This window comes from Lytechinus pictus, chromosome 19 (assembly GCF_037042905.1).
Source record: "Lytechinus pictus isolate F3 Inbred chromosome 19, Lp3.0, whole genome shotgun sequence".
Taxonomy (NCBI): Eukaryota; Metazoa; Echinodermata; class Echinoidea; order Temnopleuroida; family Toxopneustidae; genus Lytechinus; species Lytechinus pictus.
Window position 1 is genome coordinate 6,808,725 of NC_087263.1, and position 12,317 is coordinate 6,821,041.

At 37.1% G+C, this 12,317-nt stretch overlaps 1 protein-coding gene across 2 annotated transcripts in view; it reads left to right on the plus strand.

Moving 5' to 3' along the window:
* Positions 1–783: 783 nt before the first annotated feature.
* LOC129282654 (scavenger receptor cysteine-rich domain superfamily protein-like) overlaps positions 784–12,317 on the plus strand; it is a 39,100-nt gene continuing 27,566 nt past the window's right edge. For both annotated transcript variants that reach the window (XR_010296569.1, XM_064113702.1), the window contains exons 1-3: positions 784–1,317; positions 10,828–11,154; positions 11,679–12,020. Coding sequence is in view for 1 of the 2 variants with exons in the window: in XM_064113702.1 (XP_063969772.1) it covers positions 1,209–1,317; positions 10,828–11,154; positions 11,679–12,020 (778 nt within the window). In the remaining variant the exon portion in view is untranslated. The remainder of the gene's footprint in view (positions 1,318–10,827; positions 11,155–11,678; positions 12,021–12,317) is intronic.

Consider the following 12,317-nt stretch of genomic DNA (forward strand, 5'->3'; position numbering starts at 1 on the left):
TCACTAACTAAATGGAGCGAGCTGAAAATTGTTGATATTCAGATTAGAATATCAAAAATTATATCTGATATTAGAATACCCCAGAAAAATGTTGATTTGAATAAAGAAAGAAAAATCAAACTAGCACAAAAAATGCTAAAAAAATCATCAAAATCGGATGTAAACTAAGAAAGTTATGGCATTTTAAAGTTTGGCTTATTTTTCACAAATCAGTGATAATTTATTTACAACTCAGTGAAATGCAAGGAGTCAGTCGATGATGTCCATCACTCACTATTTCTTTTGTTTTTATTGTTTGAATCATACATTTTCATTTTTTTCAGATTTGACAATAAAGACTAACTTGAATGAACCATAATAGTACATGTATTAAACAATGCTAAATCCACATGTTCAGGGATGAATTAATAGTTGTTTCACTTGGTAATGAGGAGAAAATAAGAATATTTCATATATATATATATAATAAAATACAAAAGAAATAGTGAGTGGATGACGTCATCAGTCTCCTCATTTGCATATCGAACACTGGATGTGCATAGAACTGTTTTGTGAAATTAATTAACTTTTTTTGTGGGGTGGACTTGTCCTTTAACAATTGCAATATAAAGAAGATTTCTCTCTCTTTATTGTATTGTCCAAAACGGTTTGAAAACATGAATAATAGAGCCCTTCAAATGTTTTCTATGACGAGGAATCCATTTTGGCACAGATTTTCCACTTTAACCAATGTGCACATATATAATCATGGTAATTAACATAATATACATTAACATAGTCGTCAAAACGACAGCGTAACTCCAGCATGTTCAGACTAACCTGTGGGTGTGAAGCTGGATTGCTATGGAAAAGCAACATTAAAAACAAACACGCTAAATATAGGCTATAGGATAGGACACATTGCATCATTTTAGTGTTATCTTTATCATCATGATTGTAATTAGACCCCTGGGAATTAGACTACCGTCATATTATAGCAAATTCGAGGGGATTCGAGGCCTGACGTTGATAAAGACGGCGTCTTCCTTTTTTAGTCGCGCTCGCAGCTCGAAGCTGGACGAGAGGTCGCTAGTTATATCGTTGGTGAAAGCGCAGGCATCTGAAATCTGATCACCGGAATATATAAGCTACCGTATACGCTTGGCTGTGCTTTGATAGCAAGCTCGAATGCATTGACGACCGTGGACTGGAATTTGTAGACCACCAAGATGTCCGCCGTCCATATAACTATGCAGTATACTTTCATTGTAATACTTCTAGGAGCGTGTACTCTCTCACTCTTTGCTGGTGCACAGAATAGCATAACATCCGACAGCGGTAAGTGACTTGTTCAATATTGGATTGTGCAGGTACGGTATGAATAGGGGGTTCCATGTATGAGCGCTGATGTATAATATGTACCTCTACTCGGCTTCTCTTGCAGCTGCATGCAACGAACTACATAGGCTTGGGTATAATACCATGGAGCTATTAATACCATGGAGATTCATGATAATACTAATAGTCCAGGATAGAAGAGGCATAACCTTGTTTATGTCATATATACAATATCTTTGAATTTTGAATTTGAGTATGTATTACCTCCATGACCAATATGTGATGTATTTATTTAGAAATAATGTTTAGGACAATATTTTTACTCATGCATCACAGTTATTTGCATTTTATGATTTTCACTCTTGTAAAAAGTAGATTCCCTTTACGCATGTAACATAATTTAGTTAGGACTTGTATCAGCTATTTTGAATGTCAAAATACTGTATTTATCACTTACATGGCAGAAGAAATGCTTTATTTCATAAAAATCATGTTTTCAAATAATGTTTTATCATACAACAGGACTTTATGGATTTCATAATCAAGTAAATCCAAATTCTTTCAAAATTACATGTCCCCATTCACATTGTAGATAATACTGTTAGGGCCTATAGGGTCCATTTTGAATTTCACTATACAGCATTATATTATGCATGACAAAATAAATGATATGTTTCGCTAGAAAACATGTTTTCAGACATTATTTTACTCGGTGATCACAATTACATGCATTTTATAGTTCTTACTCTTGTGAAAATTAATTTCTCCAATCGCATTGTACATAATGTATAATGGGCCTATGGCGGCCATTTTGAATGTCAAGATACAGCATTTATCACATAAATTGCTTTTTTATTTCGTAAAAAATTATGTTTTTAGCCAGTATTCCACTCGCTTATCTTAATACTAGTAATATGCGTTTTAGTTCTCACTCTTGTGATTTTTTTTTGTCCCCATGAACATTTTACATAATACTGTCATGGCATTTGGTGGCTTTTAAAATATTAAAATGCTTCATTTATTATATAAAATGACATAACAAATGGTACATTTCGTTAGCAATCATGTTTTCATCCATTATTTCACTAAAAATCACAATAACTTGCATTTAGTGCTCACTTTTGAGAAATTTAGTTTTCCCCATTCACATTGTACATAATATAGAACACAGGGGTCTATGGCGGCCATTTTGAATATCTAGAAAATAATTTTTTGTCAAGAATCGTTTTTTTCAGAGAGTATTTCACTCCTGCAACACAAATACATACATTTTAAAACCAATGTGCGGGCAATTTTATGATTTTCGTGGGTAATTTGCATATTTTGGCGGCCATATTGGATTTTGCCAATTTCCGGAAAATGCTCAAGGTTACACGAGTGGCATCATTCAGATTCGTAATCAGCACCCTCGAATTGACAAGAAACCATAAAAAAATATTGTATACATGAAAAACAAGGTTTGGTCAGTTTTCTATGGGGCCTATCATGGACAATAACGCGTAGATTGTATAAGGGAGAGATAGATGATAGCACCGAGTGTATAGCGAGGAGAAGGGGGTATACTCCTTGGTATCTAGGGCAGCCAAAATGTCTAATGAATTGATATTTCTCGTTGTGGTGTATGTTATTCTATCTACTGCCAATGCTGATCAATTGAGAATGACTGTGTCTATAGCAAGCAAAGCCAATATAGTCACCATAATAGCCTACATTTTTACATGCAAGTATGATTATAACAAAGTTAGGATTAGGAATAGCGTCATAGTTTATTTGTCAGGCATGCCAGCTAGGGTCTGTGTATGCATGGACCATAGAGCTAATAGCTCTATGCATGGACCTATATAGATGCATGGTATATGGAGGAGGAAGTCCCTGGTAAGAGGTGTGTGGGTGTGAGCAAAACAACAGAGTGCGAGTATTAAAGGGCCGAACGATTTTTTTTAATGGGATGGGATACTTGATCTCCAGTCCTTGGTTTGTGTTCATTTTGTTGTCATCTATAGATTTGTTTTTTCTTATTCTACTGTAAATGTCACATTTTTTTCCTTACATATACATACCATCCCTCACACCCCCACACACACCCTTACACCATCACCCTCACACACACACACACACACATATATATATATATATATATATATATATATAGGCATCTTGGTAAAAAACTGTTGTAAAAACTTGGTAAACGCTTTAATAAAAACAACTGTCATTCAAACTTGTCACAATTCACGAATCTTCCCTGAAGAAGGTAGACGTCTATCGAAAATTTGGAGAGTGAATAAAAGAACTTAATTGTTGGCACTTCAAAAACTGCATTACTCGTGAATTTGTTTCGCATTTCTGATGTCTTATATATATATATATATATATATATATACACAACAAAAAAAGTTAGTCCCCCCTAAATCAAAATGCTGTAACTTTCGAACGGAATAATTTTGAGACAAAATATTTCGTAGGTGGTTTTTTACACTCATTAGGCAACTCCTGGAGGAATTGATCGGTTGGGTCATGCATGAGTAATCAAAGATTGAATTAAATATGACCATTTTTGAAAGTCACAAGAGTCGTTTTTCAGATTGTGTAAATACAAAGTTGGGCAAAGGTTTTTTTTTTTTTGTGAATTTTATGGCAATAATGTTGTTTTACTATCCATCATTTAGCCACTCCACACAAATATTTGATAACGTATGTTCATGGTTGAGTGAGCACATTGTTTTTGTGATGACGCATCCTCTCATATGGGTTTATGGTAGTATCCTCTGTAACTTGTTAAAACATGTTAAAATTGGAAAATGTTAGTGGCTCCCCCGGTGGCTCCCCTCCCCCAATTTCTCGACACCTCCCCACTTCCAAATTATGGATCCACCACTTATTTGTCCATAAATTCAACTGATCCTGAAAAATTGTTAGGAAACGAATAAATTTATGCAGTAAATTGAGTATTAATTCCCAAGTTTTTTAGTGTGGTCACTCAACCATGACAGTGTAAAAGTTTGGAAAGTGTGTGGTGATAAAAATGATGGATGATAAAAACAACACCAATTAAGTTACATCTGAAACCGAATTTGCCCCAATTATTCACTTTATAACCCCTCAAAATGAGTCTGTGACATTAAAAATGCCCCTTTTCCCCCTTTGAGGCGTGCTCACTCATCCATAAACAAACAATACGATTTAATTTTTGCATAGAATTCTGCCCATAGGTTGATAAACATTACTGCCAAATGATAGTGCTAAAGATAGCTTTGAAAAAAAGTTCCACCATATTGAATTGGGGTTACTTATTCTCAAAAATATGCACCAATAGTGTACTAAATGTCTATGAGAGAGGAACTCAAAATTTTAACAAAAGTGAAAGAAGGGTTTGTTTCATAGACGGTTTTTGTTACTTCTGCCAATAATTTTCTCATGAAACTTGGCACATGGCTTCGGAGTGACACTATCCAAAGGGCCTGTACACTCAAATAACCATTCGATTCGGCACAGAGCGGGGCCAAGGCCTTGAACTTTTTTCTCATTTGCATAATTTTCGAATATTGTGTGCTCACTGAAGCATTAAATATCGGGATTTTCATAAGAATCCAATCAAATTAACTTTGCAAGAAGGTTTGTGACAGAAATCCATAGTTAGCAATTTCATTTTTACCAATAACATAAAAAAGAGCTTATCACATTCCACATGTTCATTCAAGCGTAAATGCTTAACTAAACTCATTTGAATCATTAAAACATGTTAATTGGTAATGAACATCACGAAAAAGGTTGAGAAAAAATAATTTCAGTTACCAAATTGAAGCATTACTTGCCAATGATAGTTGAAAATCGTATTTTTTGTTTTCATTACATGTTCATTGACCCGTGAAATGATGAATATTGTTGAAGATACTCTTCCCAAAAATAACTGTCATCATGTTCGATCATTTTTATCGATAGAAATGTGTAAAAAATCCATTAATGGCAAATTTTGACTGTGTTTATTTAACCGTGAAATTTAGCAAAAAAAGTTGTATCGTCTTTAAGAAAGTACCTTTTACAAGCCTTCTGACGATTTTTCATGATGAGAATAAGGAATTCGTTCCAATAAACTGGAATCAAAGTCATGATATTTTGCTTGTGACTTTTAAAATGTGACAATTTTGCATTCTACCGGTGCTCACTAAAGCAAAACATAAAATATGTCCGCAACATTCACTAAGAGGGTAGCTTATAAAATTACCTACACGCTTATGTAAAAATATATTAACAACTTCCAGTGGTTCGGAAATTATGGATGTTTGTTTAAGGGGGGACTTACTTTTTTTGTTGTGTATATATATATATATATATAATATAATATTGTATTAACCCTTAGCCCGCCTGAGGTATAGACACAGAGACGAGGGTTAACCTTGATCCCTTGTTCAGTCCTTAGGATCCGAGCCTGGTAAGTATATCCTCAGAGTCTCCATACATGACGAAGCTGCTGATGATGACCGATACGCGATGCGGGCGATGGCTACCACTAGATGCCCATTGGCTCGACGTGTATTCTCTCAAGACTGACAAACTGTGTACTCTGAAACTCACTGACTGACTGGGACCAACAACTGACTGAACTTTATAAACTGAGAAACTAACTTTGATGACTCGGAGCTCGGGGCTATTTATATGCTTATGGCGTGGTCGCACGCATGGTCCGTCGCGGCCCTACTGAGGTCACGACCCAACGTGCCATGCGTGCGCCCACGATCCAGCCACGATCTCCACATTCCTCCCAACCATAAAAGAACAAGGGGAGATTAAAAGATTAAAAGGGGAATTAAACATCACCTTTGTCTTGGGTCGGACCCATTCCTCCGATCCCAGATCGTTTCCCGGATATTCTTCAGTTTCGATGGATACTAATCTATCAGCATGTAGGTCACTGATGTCAAAAGGATCAAGCCTTTTACACCCCTTATATGAAATACTCTCCTCTGAGGATTTTATCAAGACTGTGGAGGAGTAAGGGTGGTTGAAAGAGGTCTGATTCTTTGTAGCCTCAGGAGTATTCTCGGGGGAACCCCTTGATTCTTGTGAAGTTCTTGTTAGTTGCTCAAATTTGGAAATCCAAGTGGCTAGGTCTTCGACAGAGGACTCCAGTGTATTAAGGATTTGTAGGATATTAAGCACGAAGTCTATCTTGTCTTCCAAAAGATTTATTCGTTTTTCAATTGACCTTTGTTTAAGAGAATGAGTAGATACTTCTACTTCAGATTCCTTAGTAACTTCGGTGGAGCCTTAAAGGGAGGGGGAAAGTTTACCCGCTAGGTCCCTTATATTCTGAATCTGGGGTATATAACCCTGATATGCTTGAGTGAGAAAGTATTAGCGGCAGAGGACATATTGTTTATGGTTTTACAATTTTCATATGTTGGAGAAGATGCCACTACTCTGCAACTATCAATCCGGTATCCATCATTATTTTCTTGAAGATGGACAGATGAAGATGAACGAGTATCCCTCGAGCGCTCATGGAAGGATTGCGGGGTTAGCCGTTTATAATCTTAAAGTGTCCATTCTTCAGAAGATGAAGAAACACTTGGGTACCCATCACTGTTTGAATGATGAGAAAATGAAGGGGACCAAGACTCACGCCTTCGATGATCATATGAAGATCGAGGGGGTGAAGTATGATTTCCTTCATCTTCCGAACTTACCCGGGAATAAGATGTGCTATATAGGGTGCTCAGTGCTTACTCGAAAATGGACGGGTGAAGGAGAGGGAGTATTCCGAAGATGATGATCACGAAATGACCTTCGAGGGGAAGACTGCCTGTGTTCTTTACCCTTCCATTCTGAGTAACGAATGGAAGAAGGAGAGCGAGCATCCCACCTATTTGAATCATAAAATGATTCTCGAGGAGGATACTGACTAAAACCGTCATCCTTCTGTTCTTCATATGGTGATTGAGAACGACGAATAGGTGGAGGGGGCGAGTATCCCACCCTCGCATCCTTGAATCGTAAAATGATTCTCTCGGGGGATCCCGCCTATAACCTTCACCCCTCCGTCTTTCTTCATAAGGTGATGGAGATCTATTTCGGTCTTGATATATATGTGAATGGGACTCGCGATCATCGTCCCTACGTCGGTTTGGAGATTCGTTACGATCGTAATAATCATCCCTATAGTTGTGTGGGGATTCGAAACGTCTCCCACGACGTGGAGGAGATGGATCGTGTCTTCGGTAATCATAATCATGGTAATCACCTCGGCCTCGCGGTGGAGAGTTGTATTGATTATCATAATAGTAATAATGATGATCCCGATATTTTGGTGGGGAGTCTCGATGTGACCTACCACTGCGACGGAGGGGAGACTTATGATGATGATCGCTTCTTGATGGGTCATAGCGATGACGATCGCATTCGCATCGCAATGGAGTCTCGCTAGAATAGCAATTATCTCCCCTATATTGTCGCGGGGAAATAGAGCGATCTCTCCGATTGCGGCGCGAATGGGATCTGTCAACATACTCCTATTTCGGTTATAATTATTTTCTTCCCCTTGTCTGTCGTCACGACTTACTGCATTGCAACGAGCATTGCGGTAATGCCGTGAACGTTGAAGGGAGTGATCACGATCTTCCATCAACCTTGGATTCCTTCTTTCAGAGGAATCCAAACGATTATTGTATCTACGAGAGACTTTACGTTCACTCCGCCAGCGATTGTACCTGTCAATTGTATGGGAAGATTCATCGCTGGAGGAACTTGAACTATAATATTCATAGGCCCGTGTCCCGGACATATTTAATTTTCATCTAAAATGTTTACACCAACACTAGGAGGGAATATAAAAAATGATGTAAGCCTCTCGAAGATAATGTGTACAGTATATTACAATAACACCTACGACAAGTATACCTATACTAACTACGATGAGATCTTTACTAAATACTCCAAAAAATATCATAAGTTACAAGGAGTTCAAATGAACAACCTGCGAATTGCAAAAATACAAGGCGCAAATTGTTTTAGGAATTGTATTGAATAGATACAATTCGCAAAAGGAAATTCAAAAGTCACAAATTGTAATACTATATAAATTACATAGATTATGTCAAACTTGTGAATTGGAGTACACGAACTATATAGTAAAAAATGCTTAGATTTTACGCAACGCGCGCCGCTTAAAGTAGCCTTACAAACCTGGATCTCAGTGATGTAAAATTATGCGATCAAATTTGGACAAACGCACGCAATTTGTAACCATTTATTGAAAGCCGGCGCACCCTCGTAAATTAAGTGCAAGAACTTTAAAATATATACATGTATTTACAAGTTATACAGATATAGACAATGAGCTCTTGCTTGTCGAAGACAACGATAATAAACTGAACTAAAACAAATTCAAGGAGCACACTTGGCTTTGTGTTAGGCGTCTTTTTGCCAAATAAATTGTAAATATTAAACACTCAGTCTACTTGACTGTTTAACAAATGATTAATTTTATTGAACAAATGATTACACTTTTATTGCTGCCGAAATTCCTAAGCAGTGCAGCAATAACACTTGTCAATTTGTAGTAAATCACTTTTCAGAATTTATTTACAAAAAGGATCCTTAAATTCAAAACAAGTACTGTATTCACCGCCAGAAATCTTGATAATTTCTATAATTATTTGGTTAAAAATACCTAAGTTCAAATATCAATTGGAGTGAGGGAGTGAGAGCTATGGAACCAATTTGTGATCCCAATAAGAAAGTAAATAATTTATTCGTAACACTTATTAGACTCTGTAAAATTCTATAAGGCAATTATCCATAAAACAATGGAAAAATAGGTCTTATATCAAGTGTCACCGCCTATAGCTAACTAAGCTTCAAAATGCATATTATTGAAACAAGAGGGTGCCTTTTAAGTGCCACCACAGGAATTGACTATAGTGGAAATTAAGCTAAGTCCAAACTGAAAATTAAATACTAAATGCGCTATTACGCCCTAATAATTCAGTGGACAAACTCCAAAATCCAACTTGTCATTACTCAGTTATTGCTAGAAGATTGCTAACTACTTCAAACTTGCTAATGAGCGGAGCCCACGGCTATTAAAAATGTAGAGAGGCAAGTACGAAATTGAATTCACGAACAAGTTTAAACAGTAAAGCAATATTTAGTATTAAATCCCTAACCAAAATCATTTACTAAAACTATACTTAATAATTTTAATTAGGGGAAAGTTTTAATGTATTTCGTTGAGAGTCTGCGAATTAAAGTGGCACACTATAATTTATTGTTAAATAGGGGATGGGGCTTAAAACCCAATTTTTCATGTAAATTTTCGGCTGAAGACTTAATTTAAAGTAATTCTGAGACTTTTTATCCCACATTGTTTTTCATGTATATCTCGTCAATCTTGAATTTAACAATGACTGCGCGAAATGCATTTTTTGGCATATTCTATTGACCTGAAATGGGACAGTTTAAGAAAGATATTGTTGAACTTGATTCATTTGTCACGAAGGCAGGACGAGAACTGAAATATGTTTATTTGAAAAAAAAACGTCCTTACCTATTGAGCATATTTTGTAATCGTAAATGGGATAAATATTTCAGGATATTAAACAAATAACGCTAGCGGAAAGTGCAAACTCAAAATTTTGTATTGTATTGACTTGAAAAAAAAATTGTTTGCAGGGAATCATGAATAAGATAGCCTCTCACGAATCGTAAACTGAAATATTTTGGTTTACCTTAACCGAAAACAAGCATATTAAAGTTTAAGCAGGACTCATATATTACAAACGAGGTTATGCGAGCGCAAAGCGCGAGCTGAAGGATTCATTATACTGACCTAAACAGGGAAAGAAGCATATTGTATATTCGTGAAGAAAGGATACATTTATCTCCGGAATATCTAATTGATGAAATTAATTGACTAAAAAATTTTATAATCCTTTTGAATAGGAAATGTATCTCATTAGACGGGTAAATGCGATCGCGAACGGAAGTTTGGTATAATGTCCTGCATTATTATTTTTTTTTCAATTAATTGGCAAGATCTATCCGTCTCTTATTTTCAGAAGTTAAAGGGCTGATATTCATAGAATATTGAATGGGACCATTTAATTTTCATCAATAAAAGAGCAGTGGTTCGGGTTTTCGTGAATACTTTAATAATTGTGCCTCTGAATAATGTCAAGATCCTACCAACAAGTTCCACCTCCCCCCCCCCCTAAGTTTGACAAGAGACAATAAGCAAATTATGAAGATTGTATTTATAAATATCAAATACATTATAACGTTCAAAAAGAAGGATTTGGTTCCAACTTACTTACATTTCGGTGGACGTTTGCAATAAGGAGTAAGTCCCTTCAATATCCGGGGGAGGGGTGTTCGTTGCTGTTGCATGCATGTTAGACTGAGATTATCCTTCCTTTTACTTACATGTTGAAGATAGTAATGGATTAATGGTAGAAAACACGATTGGCAGGAATCTGTTTGACACTTTCCCTCTTTTCTGCTCTGCCCTCATCCTAGATGCAGTCCCGTGGTCAGTTCGTCTGGTTGGTGGTATCTACGAATCCGAAGGCAGGGTTGAAGTTTTCCAAGACAGCCAATGGGTGACAATATGCGATAGTCTTTGGAGTATTGAAGAAGCGACTGTTGTCTGTCGTCAGCTGAATTACAGTGGAGCTGACCTGGCATTGGTGGCAGGGCTGTTCGTCGGAGGTCAAGGAGCCGTGGGGCTGACGAACATGAAATGTAACGGAATGGAAAGCAACCTCTCAACCTGTAAATACGATCTTGTGGAAGATACAAGGTGTGGGCATTCCAGAGATGCTGGTGTCGTCTGCACGAGTCAGGGTAAGACTGAAGCGCCACACTTCGCCCCGAATTCACAGCGTCGAACTTTGCAGAATCCGCCTTCATGAATTCATGCCTTTGAATTGCTAATCGTTTGGAAGTTGGTTCAGTTTAGACGCACAATTGTTAATTTGCACTGTATTGCATTTTAATTGAAATGTCTTCGTGTTCTTTTCTTTAATTACAGGTCTACATTAGACCCCAAACCTCAATCATCACCTATAGCTTATAGGTAGGCATTCGATTTAATAGGATTTCTTGGTAAACTGAAAACTCGATCTGGTGGGTGTTTCATAAAGCTGTTCGTAAGTTAAGAGCGACTTTAAGAACGAAAGGTGACCCCGTCTTGTATATTCATTAGGCTCAGCGATGGTTTAGCGCATTAGAAAGGATCACCAGTTGTTCTTAAATTCACTCTTACGAAGAGCTTTATGAAACGGCCCCCTGATATACAAGTATTTTACGTATATGCGCACCCACATTTGCATGTCATCTCCCTTTTTTCTTTCTTTTGCTAAAAACAGGAAGTCTTCGTCTAGCAAACGGAACCGTTCCTGGAGAAGGTCGTGTTGAAATTCTTGGAGGATCTGGAGAATGGGGAACAATATGTGACGATTTGTGGGATAAGATTGACGCAGGAGTGGCGTGTAGGCAGCTAGGGTATCCAGATGCTTTAGACGCCTTGGTAAATCGGAACTATCCCAACTCTCAGCCGTACTTTGGTCCTGGAACTGGTCCTATTCTTCTTGACGGACTTTCCTGTACTAGCGACAAGCGGCATTTGAGAGACTGCAGTGTAACCAAAGGCTGGGGGACCCACGACTGTGGACATGGGGAAGACGCGGGTATGGAATGCGACACCAAACGTAGGTCCTCTCTTGTTGCATCTTTGCCCATTGTCATTTTACTTTTTACCCAAGGCTGATTTTCATGTTGAAAGATTTGTTAGGTCGGGAATCTGTTCTAAAAGAGAATCATGTTTAATACTCAATTATAGAATAATAGCAACTGTCATCGACTTTCGACATTAGGCTGATCAATCTCTTACTTAAAATTTGAATGTGAAGAAAAAGTAATAGTTCTGAACTGGATTGTGATTGGTCATCTCTTCAATTGAATTTTTCTGAAATTAATCCTTACACCAATACCTTTCCCTCTCTTTT